The 17751-nt window shown below is 41.2% G+C and overlaps 1 protein-coding gene across 1 annotated transcript in view; it reads left to right on the forward strand.

The window, feature by feature from the left end:
• The window catches only part of LOC122797768 (meckelin-like), a 423515-nt gene that overhangs the window by 17936 nt on the left and 387828 nt on the right, over positions 1 to 17751 (forward strand). Inside the window, exon 2 of the mRNA XM_044066289.1 lies at positions 15629 to 15717. Coding sequence (XP_043922224.1) covers positions 15629 to 15717 — 89 coding nt within the window. The remainder of the gene's footprint in view (positions 1 to 15628; positions 15718 to 17751) is intronic.

The following is a 17751-nucleotide window of genomic DNA, read 5'->3' on the forward strand; positions in this document are numbered from 1 at the left end:
TTACGCAGCATAATGCATCCGAGGTTATCCAAGTGCAACTAACTGAGCAAAACTGTGATCCCAATTTTGTTTGCTACCAATCCACCACCATGCCCCAGGATTCCCACTCCTCTTTTCTTGATATACTGGAAAATGTTAAGGTTCAACCAAACACCCTAATAATGAGCGATTTCAACTTCCCCACCATTAACTGGGAAAACTACTCGTGTACCAACTCCTTCGCTCAACGCTTTCTGGAATTCATAAATTCCAGTGCCTGGGATCAACTTATCCACACCCCTACAATGGGCAACAATATCCAAGACCTAGTCATTACCAACATAAGTGACTGATGTTCCACACCTGAAATCAACTCCTCCTTGGTCAGATCTGACCATAAGCTAATCACCCTAGATATCCGCATTCCGCCCCCAACCACCATTAAGGAAACCACGGTAAAAGATTTCTCCAAAGCCAACTTCATGCTTCTTAAGACAGAAGTGGCGACCTTCATTACACCCATGCAGATGGACAATACAGTTACGACTGCTGAATCATGCACAAATGCACTCTATAAGCACTTACACAAGTGCATGGCTCATGCTATCCCAGACAGAACCAAGATGCTATCCTCCAAAAAAAGGAAGCCACTCTGGTGGTCTCCTGCCATAAACAAACTCTACAACAGAAGGAAGAAACTGTTGCAAAAGAGAATAAAATCCCATGAGTGGAGGAGCTGCCTGGTCAGCCTCAGTAAAAAGCTGAGATCCCTTATAAGATCCTCCAAAGCTAGCTACGAAAACAAAATCGCCACTGATCCAAAGGGCTACTGCAAAGCATTCTATAGCTCTGTCAAGAATCCCAATGGCAACACCCACATCTGCTCTGAGTTGCAGCCCAATGGCACGAAAATTACAGAACCAACCGATATTGCCAACATCTTGGCAGATAGGTTCAGTGCTAACTTTACTCACCCCCTAAAGGGCCCATATCTATACCGGAAGAATGCAGAGTCCCTGTAATCACATCTATGCAGGTAAAAGCTGCACTCTCTAAAACCAAAAAACACAGCATCCATAGGACTAGACAACATCCCAGGCTGCATTTTACATGAACTTCAGAACGAACTGTCTCCCCACCTAAGCACCATGTTTAGTCATAGTCTCACGTCGGGCTTTGTGCCCACTGAATGGTGCACAGCAGCAGTTGTCCCACTCCACAAAGGGGGAGCCACCACTGATTCTGGGAACTATCGCTGTATTAGCCTGATGAGCCTGGTCTGCAAGGCCATGGAATGTATCATCATGGAACTCGTAAACACAGACATTGATAACCTCCAAACTCTGGACCTCACCCAGTTTGGGTTTGTGAAAGGCAGGTTATACCTTATGAACCTGATCAACTTCTTTGAGGCAGTCATCAAAGCCGTAGACGAGGGTAAGCTGATTCACACAGCCTATCTTGACCTCGCCAAGGCTTTTGACACCATCACCCATTCTGGAATTATAGCTAAACTCACTAAACTAGGTATAAATCCCTGTGTCACAAGATGGGTTGCCAGCTTGGCTCACTGATGGAGCCCTCACTGTAAAAGTTGCAAACTCCAAATCTGACTTCAAACCAGTGACAAGTGGAGTACCACAGGGTTCAATCCTGGGACCTGTCCTGTTTGGTATCTACGTCTCTGAAGTACAGGCTAACACAGGCCTCTGGCTAATGAATTCGCAGATGATTGCAAACTAGGAGCCATAGTGAGTCCCCAAATGATGTGGACATCCTGCAGACGGGCCTCACTGAGACAGATGCCTGGTGTCAGAGGCATGGTTTCAAGCTCAATGCCAAAAAGTGCATTGTCATCCCCTTTGGTAAAAACTCTGTACCCATGAACTACCACATAAACGGCAGTCTACTTAATGCCGAATGTGTGAGACCTTGGGACCTAGGTGGACAGTAGTCTTTCCTTTGATAATCACATCGCCACAGTAGTTAGGAAATCCTTCTGTGTGGCACACCTCATCCCTAAAGGGTTCTCATCCTGGAAAAAAGAGGTCGTCGTTCCCCTCTGCTCGGCACTCATTAGACCCATTATAGAGTACAATGCCCCTTTTGGAATGTACCTCACAAGACGTCTGCAGCAGCTGGAAAGGCCACAGAAGTACCTCACAAAGAGGATTACTGGCCTTAAACAGGTGCCCTACACTGACTGTCTCAAAAAAACTCCAGCTTTACTGTGTAGCATATCGCCTACTCGGAGGAGATCTCTGCCTAACCTATAAAGCTATGTTAAACCCAGAGCTGTTGGACATGCTACACCTTAAGAAATCTCAATCCCTTCGAGCAACAGGCTATAAGGACCTAAACCTTGTCACCGCAATAAATGGGACATGCTGGAGGGATAGATTCCTGTCTCGGAGAGTTCCTATACTCTTAACAAGCTACCCATCTATGTCGAGCAAAGTTCCTCATTAGAACTCTTCAAGGAAAAATCTTGATGAGTGGATGGGAAATAGGAAATACACCCCGGGATCACTTCAGTGCCTCTGCTAGACAGGGGCATAGAATTAACTTTCTTGGGTGGCATAAGCTATGGAACCTTGTTGGCTAGGCTTACTTAGACCCTTGGGCTGATAGCCTAGAAGAGGAAAACCTTACAGGAGATCAAACATGTTGTTTGTCCTGTGCCTAAATTTCAGAGGAACTACCCTTCTAAGCCAGCCTTTGTTCGTAGGCAGTCTCGCCCTTCTGCTAAAGGTAAAAAGGGTGACAAAAGGGCTCCTCCTACTAAAGCCACTCAGATTTCAGGGATTCGGAAGCCTTCCTTTCCTGACAAACCAGGTGCTGTGTGATTATCCATCTCTTCCCAGCCACATTCCTTTCTCTTTCTATTTTGCTTTGGATCACTCAGGATTCCTGGGGTTCTGCTGATCATTCGTCAGAGGTATGTCATGGTATGGATATCCTGTCCTTTCTTTTATTGATATTCCTCAGCCTAGTCAGGAACAACTTCTTTTTCTCCCCTGAGGTTCATTGAGATCTCTTGTTTCAGGGTACTATTCAAGAGGTGCCTGTGTTTTAAAGGGGGAAGATGTTTTACTTATGAATGTCTCTAGTGCCCAGAAAAGAGAGCACTTGGGGACTGATTCTAGACCTCTCTCATCTAAACACTTTCTGAAGGTACATTTCTTTCAGATGTTGTTACTTCACACTGTTTCCTCTCCTCTCTTGCTCCCTCAGGCCTATCTGGTGTCGCTGGATCTCAAGGATGCTTATCTCCATATTCTGATCTATCCTCTCTTCAGGAAGTTTTTGCATTTCTCTGTTTTCTGGCATTTTCAATTCTTTGCTTTGTCCTCCTTCTCCGAAGGCCAACGCTCATTTATTACTTTCAAACTTTTCTCCCCCTGGCCTCCATTACAGCCAGGGGGTTTCTGAGAGCTCTGGGTTTCATGGATTCCACCATTCCAATGCTCCCAAATTCCAAATGAGGAGTTTCCAGTGGTTACTGATGTCTGTGTGACTTCAACATGCATATCCTCTAGACCACATTGATGGGAGCCCACTGAAGGCATTATAAGACATCTGGGGACACAGGTTGACAGCAACCTCTCCTTCAACCACCACATTGCCACTGTGGGTAGAAAATCCTGTGTGGCATGTCTCATTACCAGGGGTTTTCCATCCAGGAAGAAAGAGGTAATCATCTCTCTAGCATTAAGTCAATCATAGAGTATAATGCCCCATTTGGCATGTACCTCACTAGACACATGCAACAGCTGGACAGACCACAAAAGTACCTCACGAAGAGGATCCTAGGCCTTAAACGCATGTTAGACGGACAGACTAAAAAAAAAAAAAACACCAGCTATTTTTTGTCTCGTATAGTCTACTAAGAGGCCATCTCTGCTTGACTTACAAAGTCATGTCTGATCCAGCTCTGTTAGAAATGCTACATCTAAAGAAATCCCATTCCCTTCGCAACACATGCCGTAGAGACCTCAAACTCATTACCACAGTCAACGAAACATGCTGGAGGGACATGTTCATAGCCCATGCTCTGAAACAGATGTCTCATACATGTCAAGCAGAGCATCTCATTGGCCATCTTCAAGAGAAATTTTGATGAGTGGATGGGAAATAAAAAGTTCACCCTGGGGATCACTCCAAGTAGCTCTACTTGATAGAGGCACTGGGAATTAGTCAGTTGGCACAATGCCAGGGCATTTCAGTGGGCTAGGCTTGTAAAGTCTCCAGGGCCATTAGCCTTGTGCACACCTATGATGCTTCAGATGTTGGATGGGGAGCAACAGTTGGCTCCCTGAAGGTACAGGACGCATGTTTGGCATTAATATGCTTCTTCTGCTGACAAGACAAAGAGATGAGAGCACTTGTGCTTGGCTCTTCTGGCCTATTTTTTCTCCTTGGGGTCTCTCAAGGTATTCACGGATACTACCACAGTGATGTGGTATATCGACAGACGGGGGAACAAGCTCTTGCCTTTTTTGCCGGTTGGCACTTCTGGTATGGGATCTTGCTGTAACTACCAGGTGACTCTTCAGGCAGTTTATATCCCTTCACATCACAACATTGTGGCAGATGCTCTGAGCAGGTCCTTTACTCCATCCCATTAATGGATGTTTCACAGGAATGTGTTTCTGGACTTTGTCCACCAGTGGGGTACTCCTAAAGTAGGTCTATTTGCCTCTTCTCTGAACAGACAACTTCCTCTGTTTTGTGCCAGAGTCCCAGGTCCGCTGGTGTGGAAGGTGGAAGCACTCTTTGTATTGGAAGGGTATGTTTCTTTAAAGAATGAGAAAGAGAGGGAAACAAAGTCCTGTTCAAGGTTCAACAGGATGCTCCCAAAGTCTGTTGGTGACTCCCTTTTTGGCCATGGCAGCACTGGTTCCTTCTGCATCTAGCTAAGGGCATCATAACAAGTTACCTCACAGGGTGGCTCTACTTGCACATCTGTTAATCATTCCCCACCTGTCTGTGCTTCAACTGACAAAGTGGGTGAAAGTGGAGAGTCCAAACTACTAAGTTCCTGGGGGTGCATATACCAGAGTATCTTTCTTGGAGTACAAACACAGGCCAGCTAATTAAAAAAAGCCCACCAGCCACTACACTTACTAAGAAGGCTGAGGAAAAGCAAAGGTCTCTATGAATGCTCTAATTACCTTCTATAGAGGAGCCATTGAGAGCATTATCACCAACAACTGCACTGTATGGTTCAGTAACAGCACAATGGCCGAAAGAAGCTGCAGAGAATAACAGCTGAAAAGATCGTGGGCACTAGTCTTCCTAACTTACAGGAGCTCTTTGAACTGAGATGTAAAAAGAGGTCCCACAAAATTCTGAGTGACACTTATCATCCTGTGTATGGTTGGTGGATCACTAAACTTGTTTCTGGTAGAAGGTTACGGAGTATCTGTTGCAGTGCCTCCAAATTCATGAACAGTTTTTATCCAACTGCAATAAGACTCATTAATGCAGACATAAATTTGGATGTATCAAAACTCTCTCTCTCTCTCTCTCTGTGTATGTGTGTATGTATATGTATATATGTATGTATGTATGTGTGTGTGTGTGTGTGTGTGTATATATATATATATATATATATATATATATATATATATATATATATATATATATATATATATATATATATATATATATATAAATTGTTACTCTCTCATTCCTTTTCTCCATACAGTAATTCTGTTTATTGCATACTAAAATTAATATATTCTCATTTAACTGCAATTCCAGTCACACTTCCTTATGTGCATTATCACCCATTATACAAAGACCCCCATTAATATTCAAAAAAACATGCATGCTGATTGGTCAGCGTGCACGTTTTAAATCAGAGTTATAGTAATGGAAAAAGGTCCGGTTGCCCGGACTTTTTCCATTACTATAAATCTTTTTTTTTTTACAGCAACGGAGAACGCAAGATCTCCATTGCTTCACACTGTCTCGCTATGTTAAACTCGTTTAACATAGTGAGACATTTTGTAAAAAGCAACGGAGATCTTGCTTTCTCCGTTGCTTTTGCCCACAGCTCTGATGTACTCCGTAGGCATATGCATGTGTAGTACATCAGAACTGCCGCAGAATACCAGACAGCTGTGGAAGGGCAGCAAGGAGGCTTTATACAATGCCATTATTTAAGAAAATTAATTATTTTTTTTCCTTAAATAATATCATTGTATAATAGCAATAACCCACTTCTGGGTGTGGGTAATGCTGGATTTACAGTTTGCTTTGTTTGGTCACTTGGGCTTCGCCCTCGTGACCAAACCACACCAACCGTAGGTAAATCCACCATTACCCACACCCAGGCTTGGGTTATTGCTATAATCTCGCCTCTGTGTATAGTGTACTTTTCTCTTAATGTGTGATTATCTAGTAGTCAGTGTTGTCCAATGTACAAGCATATGCGACAGCTACTTGGATATTTTGTTTTTTACTATTGTTATTTAATACCGGTCATGTCTATCTTTTCGTGTTTTTTCTCCTGTGAAAGAGCTGATACTCCATTTCATTTAGGTAACATTTGTGTTTCCTAAATGACAGTTTCTTTGAGTCCTTGAATAGGATTTTGATTCCTCAGACACCTTCTTTTTTCAGAGGACATGCTGCAGGTCCTGCAGGAAGGGCAGGAAACCTACTGCTAGGAAATCCTACTTATTCAAATGGAAGAGGTTTTCTATATGGTGTCTGTCTTGTAATCTGTACCCACTTACTGTGGATGTTCTTTAGTTCTCTCATTTGTGAGTTGCTCAATGCTGGCTTGACCTATTCTTCTACTAAGGTCCACTTATCAGCTCTTGTTTGTCTGCCTTTAGCTCCTTCTTTAGCTTCTACATTTGATGCTAAACAATTTCCTAAAGGTGTCCTTTCATATTAGACTTTCCAGGAAGCCTGTTTCTCCTCCCTGGGATCTTAATTTTGTTTTGGAGAAATTGACTCGGCCTCATTTTGAGCCTGCTGTTTGAGCTTCCTTGCAGCATTTTTCTTGGAAGACTGTTCTTTTAGCTGTTACTTCCGCCAGATGGGTGTCTGCATTGCAAGCACTTGTGACTTGTCCTGCTTTTGTGATACTTTGAGGATGGGGTGTACTTGCTTACTATTTTTATTTATTTATTTTACATTTGTTGACCGGGATAGTCCAGCTGGATACATATCCGTTTTCAGTGGAGGCCCAGGGAGAAAAGCTCCAAAGAACAGAGGTACAAGAGCACATATTCCAAACAATACAATAGAAATTAGACATTTAGTACAATATGTTGAGTACACTTCTAATATTGGATAAGAACAATAAGTAATAAAAAAGATGTAATCCTGGGAAAAAAAAAAGGAGTTGGTTAGATGGATTGTAAAGGTTATAGGGTGTACCCATTTGAATTGGGTTACGTGGTGGCTAGGCTAGGCTGTTTGGGGTCAAGGGCATGTGATATTAGTCGGGGTTAGGGCATGGGCATAGCCATTGGGTTTTTAGTAACGCTTGGAGGTGAATTTTAAATTGGTCCAGAGTGGTCATTTGTCTAAGGTTGCTTGGAAGGGCATTCCAAGTTTTGCCAATGGAATTGGCATAAAGAGCTTCCCCTCCTGAGTTGTTAGGTTTGATGGTCAATACTTGACTACTTTTGGATGACCTGAGGGACGACAGATTTGAATAGGAGGTAAGAATGTTATTTAGTGAGGGAGTTTTGTCAGGGTGTTTAATGATTTTGAATGCCTCAGTAAGCTGGTTGAGTTTCAGAACATTAGGCAATTCTAACCATCCTAGTGTTCTTAGGTTTAGGCAATGGTGGGTACGGTAGGGCATTCCTGTGATAAATCTAGCTATGTGGTGATAGGCAGTGGATAGTTTATTAAGCTCTTTTTTATGAAGGAAGGAGAATATGGGGGAGGCATATAGGAGGGTGGAGAGGAGATGAGTTCGGGCGATGGTTAGTTTGGTGTGAGGGGTTAAGAATTTCTTAATCCTGTACATGGACCCGAGTTTCTTGTTAAGTGTTTTAATGGTCAGATTCACATGCATGTGCAATCTAAGTTTGTGGTCTATTGTCACCCCAAGTAGTTTGGTGTGGGAGACTGGAAAGATTTTGGTGCCATTGTTAGCAGAGACAACAGAGGTAGGGGTTTGGGTGCTGGGGAATTGTAGACTGGGAGGTATTGCTGGAGAAGGGAAGAATAAAAGTAATTTGGTTTTGGTTGGATTGAGTAGGAGTTTTAGGTCTGAGAACCATTTTTCGACTAATGAAAAGCAGATTTGGGTAGTAGCTTGGAGGTTGGTGAGAGAGACGTCAGAACAAATAAGGGTAGAGTCATCTGCATATTGGATGCAGGTGGTATTGGGAAGGACTGAATGTAAACCGTTAATAAAGAGAGAGAAAAGAAGGGGACCGAGGATAGATCCTTGAGGGACACCGATATTGGTGGGGAGAAGGTCTGAAATCATATTTTGCCACTGTACCGCTTGTTTTCTACCAGAGAGGTATGCGTTGAACCAACTTATGGTGGATTTGCTAAGATTGAAGGTTTCCAGTGTGAGGAGAAGTTGTTTGTGGTTAACCATATCAAAGGCTTTCGATAGGTCAAGAAAGAGCGCAGAGGAAATTAATTTGTTATTCCGGTTGCAGTTGATTGAGTCAACAAAGGAGAGGAGAGCAGTGGTGGTGCTATGATGCGGGCGAAAGCCGTGTTGGGAGTTAGATAGGAGATTATTATGGGTAAGGTGGGTGATAAGTTGTTTGTGAATGCAGCGTTCCATAATTTTGGATAGGGGGGACAGTATTGCAATGGGTCTATAATTAGATGTATCAGTGGAGGGACCTCCTTTGTGGAGAGGAATGATATAGGAGATTTTCCAGATTGTGGGAATAGAGGCTTCAGAGATAGAACGGTTAATAAGGATAGATACAGGGTAAGCAATGGCATCAGCTGCTATTTGCAAATATTTTGCCGGAAGTAGGTCAGCCGCTAGGGTAGTTGGTTTGAGTTTTTTTAGGAGGGTACGGATATAGAAGGTAGAGGTGGGTGCTAAGTTGAAGGCAGGTTGATTAGGATCCTTGGGTGTGGTTGCGGCCGAGGGGGAAGAGGTAAGCTGGCTGGCGAGGGACTGGATAGTCTCAGTAAAAAAAGAATTAAAAGAGTTTGCTATCTCGCTTGGATCTTTATCCATGAGTGTTGCAGGTGTAGGGGTGGAAGATTTGCCTGGATGGAGGAGGTGGTTGAGGCCAGCCCAAAATTTTTTAGGGTTGTTTTGATGCTTATCTTGGAGGTGATAGAAATATTGCTTTTTATCGGATGTAACGGCTGCTTTAGTTGAGTTTCTAAGCTGAAGGAATTTGCTACGGTCTAGGGGGGTTTTAGTGGTCCTCCATTTGTTCCATGCCAGGTTTCTGAGTTTAATTTTATTTTTTGTGTCATTAGTTAGCCAAGGTGCGATACGATCCCTGATTCTAATGAGTCGTTTCGGAGCATGGGAGTCAAGTATTTTGAGGAAAGTATCATTAAAATGGGATACACTCTCTTCTAAGGGAAGGGTTTTTAGGATGGACCAGTTGCATGCTTTAAGGTCTGCAAGAAATTGTTCCGGGATGAAATTCTTGCTGTTCCTAACAAGTCTGGTTGGGGGGGGTGAGTATTTGGACATTTGTGTTTTGTTATAAAGGTAATGAGGTGGTCGTTGGGGAGGGTCCCCACGGTATAGTTGGTAGGGTCTTTGTTTGTAAGGATCCAGTCAATGGTACTATCTTTTTGTTGGGCATGTCCAATTCTAGTGGGAGAAAGAATAAGTTGGGAAAAACCGTGTAAGTTAATAGGGAGAGGATTGGGATGAGAGGAGTATAGAAACCAGTCAGTGTTAACGTCTCCTAGAATTATTGTTTCTTGTGGATAGAAGGTGGTAAGCCAGTTGAGGGTTTGTTCAATGATTTCAATGTTGTTCCCTGGGGGTAAATAGGTGACTATGAGATTAATACTTTTTTGGTTATTTAGGCTTAGTTTTAGGGCAATCAATTCTTGGTTGTGGATAATTGGAGGTTGAAGGGGATGTCTAGTAATGTTCAAGGAGTTCTTGAACAAAACTGCTATTCCTCCGCCCTTTCTTGTAACTCTATCTGCCCTGAGGATGTTATACCCAGGTGGGATGATTTCCTCATCCTTGGTGATAGGTTTGAGCCAGGTTTCAGAAAGACACATGATGTCAGGGGAGTGGATTTCAAGCAGAGCATGTAAGTTGTGAACTTTGTTGTTGATGCTTCGTACATTGAGGTGAAGCATATGGAGTGAGCCTAATGGGCTTCTAGGAGTGCTTCCAGAGTTTAAGCCTAGGTCAATGGAGGGGCCAGGGTTGGGGTGGATGTCACCATCTCTAGTTATGGATCTTTTTAACTGGTCAAGTATTCTTTGGAGTTTAATTATTAGTATGAGATAATCCCTAGATGAGGATGTTTTTGGGTAAGAGAGGGTGAGGTGGAAGCAGTAGGGATTATTGTTAGAAGTTGGGTAAAAAGAGGGATGAATACGATTGAGGGTGACATGGGAGTACAGGGAGGTTTGACTGTTGGGTAGGTAGGCGCCTGCAGGGTTTAAGGTATCATAACTTGTTAGCAGGTAGGTTGAGATAAGTAGAAGCATTATAAGAGGGAGATTAGTATAAGAGTGCCCTGCCATGGTGTGGGGGGGGGGTGAGCTGCCTTGTTACGATTAGTGAACAGAGAGACTAGGAGGCTAATGTGGTTTGTAAGTTGGCACTTTTATCAGTCTATTAATTTGTGTACCTTTTTCCTTCTCTGTCAGACAGTGAGATGTTTCTGCATACTCTGGATGTGCATAGACAACTCAGATTTTATTTGGATAAGACTAAGGCTATTGGAAAATCTGATCATTTGTTTGATTCCTTTCATCCTAGGTCTTTAGGATTAGTTGTAACAAAGCAAACTATTTCTACTTGGATTTCAATGTTATTTCTTGCTGCACTTTTCATGGCAACAGTCTTACTTCTGTAAATGTTCATACTACTAGATCTGTGACAACTTCTGGTGCTCTTTTCAAGGGCTTAGACACTAACTATGTGCCTACTTTTACCAAACACTACAAGCTGGATCTGTCTCCAGAGCTAGAGCTAGTTTTTACTATGGCCATACTTTCTTCTTTAGCTTTGGCTCTCTCCCATTTGTTAAGAATACTTCAGTTGTGTATGTAAGGACCTTGTATGATTGTGTAAAATATTACCATAACACTAGATGCCCTTGCCTTCACCACTGCAGTGTTCACACACTCCCACAAAGTATCCCCCTAGTTCTTTTCCTTCCTGCATGTGCAGGTTACCCCTTGAGTTTCCTTGGTCTGGTGCTCCTACTGGGGCAATCAATTCTGAGGATGGTACACCTGAACATCACCTTTTATGCCCACGCTACATGAGCATTTGGATGACGTTCAGCATACCTTAAAACAATAGCAGGCTTTGGTAGACTTGCCGGATGTCGAATTTCTATGCAAGGGAATCTCGTGTTAAGAGTACTGCAGCTGTAAAGGCAAGGAAATCTACTGTTATGCTAAGATTTTATACAACCATAATTTACTGAACTATGAAAGTATTGTAGAGGAGGCAGAGTAATTTCTTTTTCCCTTTATTACCTAGTAGGGTTGCCAGTTTTTATGATGCCTGCGGTGAGACATTTTTATGGAAATGTGTAATTTCACAGAACAGACCCTGCCAAACAACCAGTACAAAGGGGCTAGATTTCACTTTGTTGCCAAATTAAAAGATTTTTTTTTTTGTTACCTTTGGATTATTTGTGTTTTGCAGCACATTGTGTTTCAGATGCACAGCAATTGTTCTGTACAAATGTTAAGAGGACACTTAAGAAATGTCATGAAGTCTCAGGACATTTTTCCATTTTTCACTTTTTTGTATTTATTTTCACACAAGATAAAACTTTCCAAATATGGACCGACTTGCAAATAAGAGGGACAACACTTACCAAAATGGTCACTGTTGTGCAATTTTGGTTGTTTACATGGGTTTGTATGCCAGTCATTAGCAGACTGAAGTTCCGCTGTGGCGACTTCTAACCGGGAAAAGCCGAAAGACGCAAGACATGGGTTTGTATGCATTTAAAGCATTTCAAGTATGCTTTTGTTGACTTTAGATGGGAGTTGGGCATTTGGCATTTTTCTTAAGTTACTTTAGATCTGTAATCTCTTGAGAAAGGATTGTGGTTGAAGTTGTGACTCGCACTTGGACAGGCATGTACCGAAAGGGGTATTGTACTCTGTTATAGGTCTAATGAGTGTTGAGTTCAGTGGAGTGATTATATTCCTTGATCTTGGCAGAATACCTTCAGATGCAAGCTGTTTGATGAAAAAGGGCTTCCTACAACAGTGGATAACTGTGATCAAAAGACGGTTTGTCAACATCCCTGTTTTATGAGATCAGGTTTCAGGGATGTGTTATCAATGTGATATTTACAAGGGGAGTCATGTTTGCTGAAATATATTATACATGTTTTGGCGTTTAGTTCATGGTTTTGACACTAGCTATTTGTGCAGGGCAGGCTGTCTTGGAGAATCTTGGTGTTCTGTAAGGAGTTTATGATGGCATCAAGTTTGAGGTCATCTTAGTTATTGAGGATTGTAAAAGATGTAAAAAGAAGTGGAGGAGGGATCTTTAGAAAAGGGAAGGTGCAAATTACATAGAAATAAATGGAAATTGTAGGAACAATACATGCAGAATAATGTTCAGGAGGAGAAGTGAGGTTTAAGAGAAGGCAGGAATTAATGTTGGAACTTTTGATAGTTATAAAGAAAGCAAGCATATGTGACATGTAATGTATTTAAACGAAACAAGTTAATATGGTTTTATTGTCTGTTAATGTATGTTTGCCTAAGTCTTTAATAAAGATGTTAAAAAAATTAGCTTTGACCTCCAAGAAGTAAATGCCAAAGAGGAGTGACCCAAGGACTTAACCTGGTGGTCCACCACAAGTGGCAGGTCTTTTGGAGGTTTTTGAGTTCTGTTTCTTAGTCAATTTTTTATCCAACAAGTTTCACAGAAATATATACAAGTGGTAATCCCTGTTGAAAGCAGATCTCACAAATATTTCTCAAGTTCCATAGTAGCAGTTTTTGGTGGAATGCAAATTTATGGCAATGTAATCCTCATCCCTTGCCAATACCCCCTTACTACGACAAATCTAACATTATTGCCTTTTTTGTTTTCTATCACTATCGGAGCCCCTCAAGCAAGTAGTATGATTACTCCTCTTTTCCTTTATCCATGATGTTCTACTGAATATCCATCCTGAAACCCTTTCTTTGTCAAATTCACATGTTCATTTCTTTTCCTGCAGCTTTACCATCACCACTCTTAATTTCTTAATACGATTATTTCTTTTTTGTCTATACCTGTGAGGTCATTTGCATTCCAACATAATATGGATAGTGTTGCCACTCTGATAAAAAGCTATTGTTCTCCCCCTAATGTACATGACCTATTTTTGTTTACATCATGGACACACTGTTTGGCAAGCTGATATTGGTTGCTGCTTCTCATCTCCATTTCAACCTGTCACATTTTTCAAGATGTTGTTTTAATGGAAACCCTCAACCTGAAACAAAGAAAACGAAATACTTTTTCAGAATGCCCTCATCCCCATTTAACTTGGAACAAACTCGCAAAACTGTGTACTACTTCAAAAAATGAAGTTTAGTAGTATAGATGGGAACAATTGTCCCAAATTAACAGCTGCACCGGCAAGCATTACCTACCCTAAAATTAAAATGTGTTATAGCCTGTGTTCACATCTTCAGTGATTGATGTCTCTTGTTTTATCTCTATTCCCCTCCCAGATGTAAAAAAAAAAACGGCTTCTATGCTTTCAGAAAATATTCTCTTTTAGCCCCCAGAAAAAGTGCATTGGCTGCTTTTAAAAAAAAAAAACTAATTGTATACACTGCTCTTAAATGTATTAAAATATTCTGGCTGCTAGGGCGGCTGCTGTCTCTTATTCACTTCCATAATTTCCGTTCTTTATTTTTCACTTAACTGTTTGCCGTTTTACTTCCACGTTTTGCTTTTCCCTCAAACTCTAGACTTTTCATCCTTGTTAAAATAAGAGAACGTATCTTAATTTTACCTTTGGTGTAATCCGTGCACATTTGCACCCCACCCTGGCCCCAGCATATTAACAGAGGCTGGATTTTCTTCTTGCTACATTGCAAAGCCTATATTTTACAAATAAAAAAAGTGCTAGTTTAATATCTTTTAACACGTACAACTATCACTGAATATGCTCTTCCCCAGATTTAAAATGCCCGATGCACACTATACAACATGCAGTTTGTATTACAAAATGTTTTATACAAATACTAATAAGAACCAACATTTCTTCAGTTACTTTTTCCTGTTATTGTTCTAAACATTAATGTAATAAAGTGGGATATATGCTTTACATTACACACACTAGTTTAACAAAGTCTGCGAACATCTATTCTTTCTCAGCCACTTCTTGCAAAGCCATATTTCACAAATGAGACTGAAGCTTTATAGTATTCAATTTATTCACTAATTTCAATGTTGCTAGTCTTCATCCTGTTCATATCCATCTCCCAAAACCAGATGATGGTTCGTATCCAAAGGACTCCTGTGATTTTTTTTTTTTTTTTTTTTTTTTTTTTGATTTTTTTCTTTGGAACACTAGAAAATGTTTCACTGGCAATGTGTGTCTATGAGCTTTATTAAAAGAATAAGAAGCACAGTCCCCCTTCTATTCGCTGTCTCACTTTTTGTTGGATAAACTTTATTTCTTCCTTAACATGTTCTGCATCCAAAAAATGTCTTTGATCTTCCAGGAAAAAATAATCTGACAGCAGTTGGCTACAGCAGCTTGAATGTCACACCTGCCTCTAGACGTTCCCTAATTGCTGGGATAAATTTACTTCTCTTCTACCTGGTGTACAGTGAATAATCTTTTTCCACAAATAGTTTGCAGTCTCCATTTTTAATACTTTTCCATTGTGCCAGAGTTTTATCAGGATCAACTGTTTCTGCTGGGATGATTGCAGCTTTATTAATGTAGGTCTTGGCTGCTTTCTCTTGGCCAGGTTTGGAGAATACACTCTGTGCCCTTTCAATTAATGTGTATACTGTTGACAGTACTGCTTACATTGTTATTGTGAGTAGTATATAAATATTAATTGCATTACAATAAAAGTTGAGCATATGAAAATTTTTAGTGTACACAAGAAGAATTTGTTTTGTGTTGCCCACATATAGTTGATTCCTATATTATAGTTACTTAAAATTGAACGTGGACTGTGTAAGAGGTGACGTTTTCTTGTGTGAGTTTATGTGCATGATGGTAAAGGGGGAATTTAAAAAAAAAATGGTGTCAGAGTTGTCCCTGACAAATTTTGTTAATCTCTTCATGACTTATTTTTCTGAGCTATGTCTTTGTATTGTCCTCCAGCTCCTTTCATTTAATTGGTATGTATGTTATTATTTTTAAAGGAGATTAATACATATGGGCTGTATAACACAAGATATGCTAAGAACGCATTTGATAATTTTTAAAGTAAAATAAGATTTACAGTCTGAGTAATACAAGATCCTGAGTTTTGTTTATTTTTTCAGGAACCTCTTGTATCTGCGATCAAGGATACAGGTTTATTTCTAATAATGGTGGGCCTTCAGTTTTTTGCCAGGCATGCCCGGCTGATATGGTAAGTGCTTTTTCACTTGAGCTTTGTTATGTAACCAATTTGTGGTCTTTTTAAAAATGATGAAACACATTTGGAAAAATAAATTTGGAGATGTTAGGTTACCACTATCTATAAGCTCACTCTGCTGTAATACCGGCACCTAGTCGGCTTTATGTTCTTTGTGTTTTACTGTTGCAGTCCTTACATTTGGGTAATCCACTGGCAGGTTGCCCTCAGTCAGGCTGAATATCAAAGTCTTGGGTCCTGCATCGGTTGCTGTCTCTTCTTCCATGACCTCAGGTCGTCAGAGGTATAAAACGGGCAGCCGGCGCCATTTTCTTTAGACTTTCTTGCCGTGCAGTGCCAGAAGCAGTTCGCAAGTGCCGGTCGGCCGACCCCTGAAATTTTCGCATTCGAGTTTCAGAACTGAAGTCTTCAATTAAAGCTAAGTACCCCGTTAGGGAAAATTTTTCTTGCTCCATACCGATGTCAGTAAAAGTTAATAATTGCATTACTTGTGGGAAGCAAATACCTCATAAGGATTTCCATTTGTACTGTATTCCTTCCCTAGGCCCAGATCATAATGTGCCTTGCTGTCTATTTTGTGCTAGATTCAACCAACGCACTATTAAGCGTCGGTATATCTTTGCTTCAAAATATTTTGGAAATGGATTTCAACTACTCTGAAATGTCGTCTGATAGTAATCAGACTACCAGAGTTCACAAAAAATGCAAAGAAAAGGACAGACTGTCGAGGTCCAAAACCGACGAAGCTTCTCCTAAGCCAGTCGCCAGTTCGCCGGTACTCAGGCGCTTTCGCAGCCCCTGGCACCTGCTACTTCCGAGTCGTAGGCCTCTACCGAGACCCATGTGGAGTCCGGCATGCCGCGAGATTTTCAAAGTATTGTACCTGCGGATGTCTCTCCATTGGATGGGTCTGGGTCTGGAGCCGCTGAGCAGATACCGGCTTCTGAGGGTGTTTTTAGGCCTCAGCATTTCTATATAAAAAACAGACGCCAGCTTCAAAAACAAAGATAAAAGCAACTCCTAAGTTCAAACAACTGACGCATGAGCCACATGCTCAGGCCTCTATGCCCAAGAAACAGATGATCAAAATGTCTGAAGACTTAATTACTTTGATCAGGGGTTCCAAACCCCTGCCTGATAAGAGGCTTAGGCAAGACTCTGATTATGAATCTTCAGATCAGGTTTCTTATTTCTTCTGTTTCCTCTAAAGATTAGGGATTTTTCTATACCACCCTATGAGGATTCAGATGCAGAGGAATCCATTCCATCTGCATCTCCTCCTGAAGATTATTCTTTTGGTGAAACCTTGCATACTTTGAGGGGACATTTTCATTGGGAGAGTCAAGATTTCTCAATCAAAAAAGAAGCTTGGGGATTTCCTTCTCCCTCAGCATAGGCCTTTGGCTATACCTCCTGTTTTACACATTGTTGATGTGTTTTCATAATCAAGCATGGCTCCAGATTCCCTACCACTGGCTCCTAGCAAGCCAGACAGAGATATTACAGGGTTCCTGACTTCTACAAATTTTTATTCAGATATCCTGCTGCTGATCGTGAAACTATCTCACAGGGTCCCAAAGGTGTAAAGGCCTCAACATCTAAGAATCCTACCCCCTCTGATGGAGATTCCAGGGCACTGGATAGATGGGGAAAGAAGGTTTATACGTCTGCAACTTTGACAATTAGGGCCTTAAACTGCCAGTTTCATATGCTTAAATATCAACAGCATGTTATGGGATTATTGAAACGGAAAATTATGTTGATTTCTGAATGTGTGGAAAATAAAGAATTACAGGAATTATTGCATGCAGCAGAACATGTTTGCCCCGGGTTATTTTTTTCCCAAGGGGCCGGGGCCCCGGGCAAGCCCCTTTTTTGAAAAACCCGGGGCTAACCCTTGGGGGGTTTGGGGTTTAAAAAAGGCCCCTTTTTCTACCCCGGGAAAGGAACCCCATTGTGGAATTTTTTTCCGGGAAATTGGGCCCCCCGAAGAAATTTTTTTTAAAAAAAAAATTTTATTTTTTTTTT

Source organism: Protopterus annectens, chromosome 3.part1 (assembly GCF_019279795.1).
Source record: "Protopterus annectens isolate FY-2018-M chromosome 3.part1, PAN1.0, whole genome shotgun sequence".
NCBI lineage: Eukaryota > Metazoa > Chordata > Ceratodontiformes > Protopteridae > Protopterus > Protopterus annectens.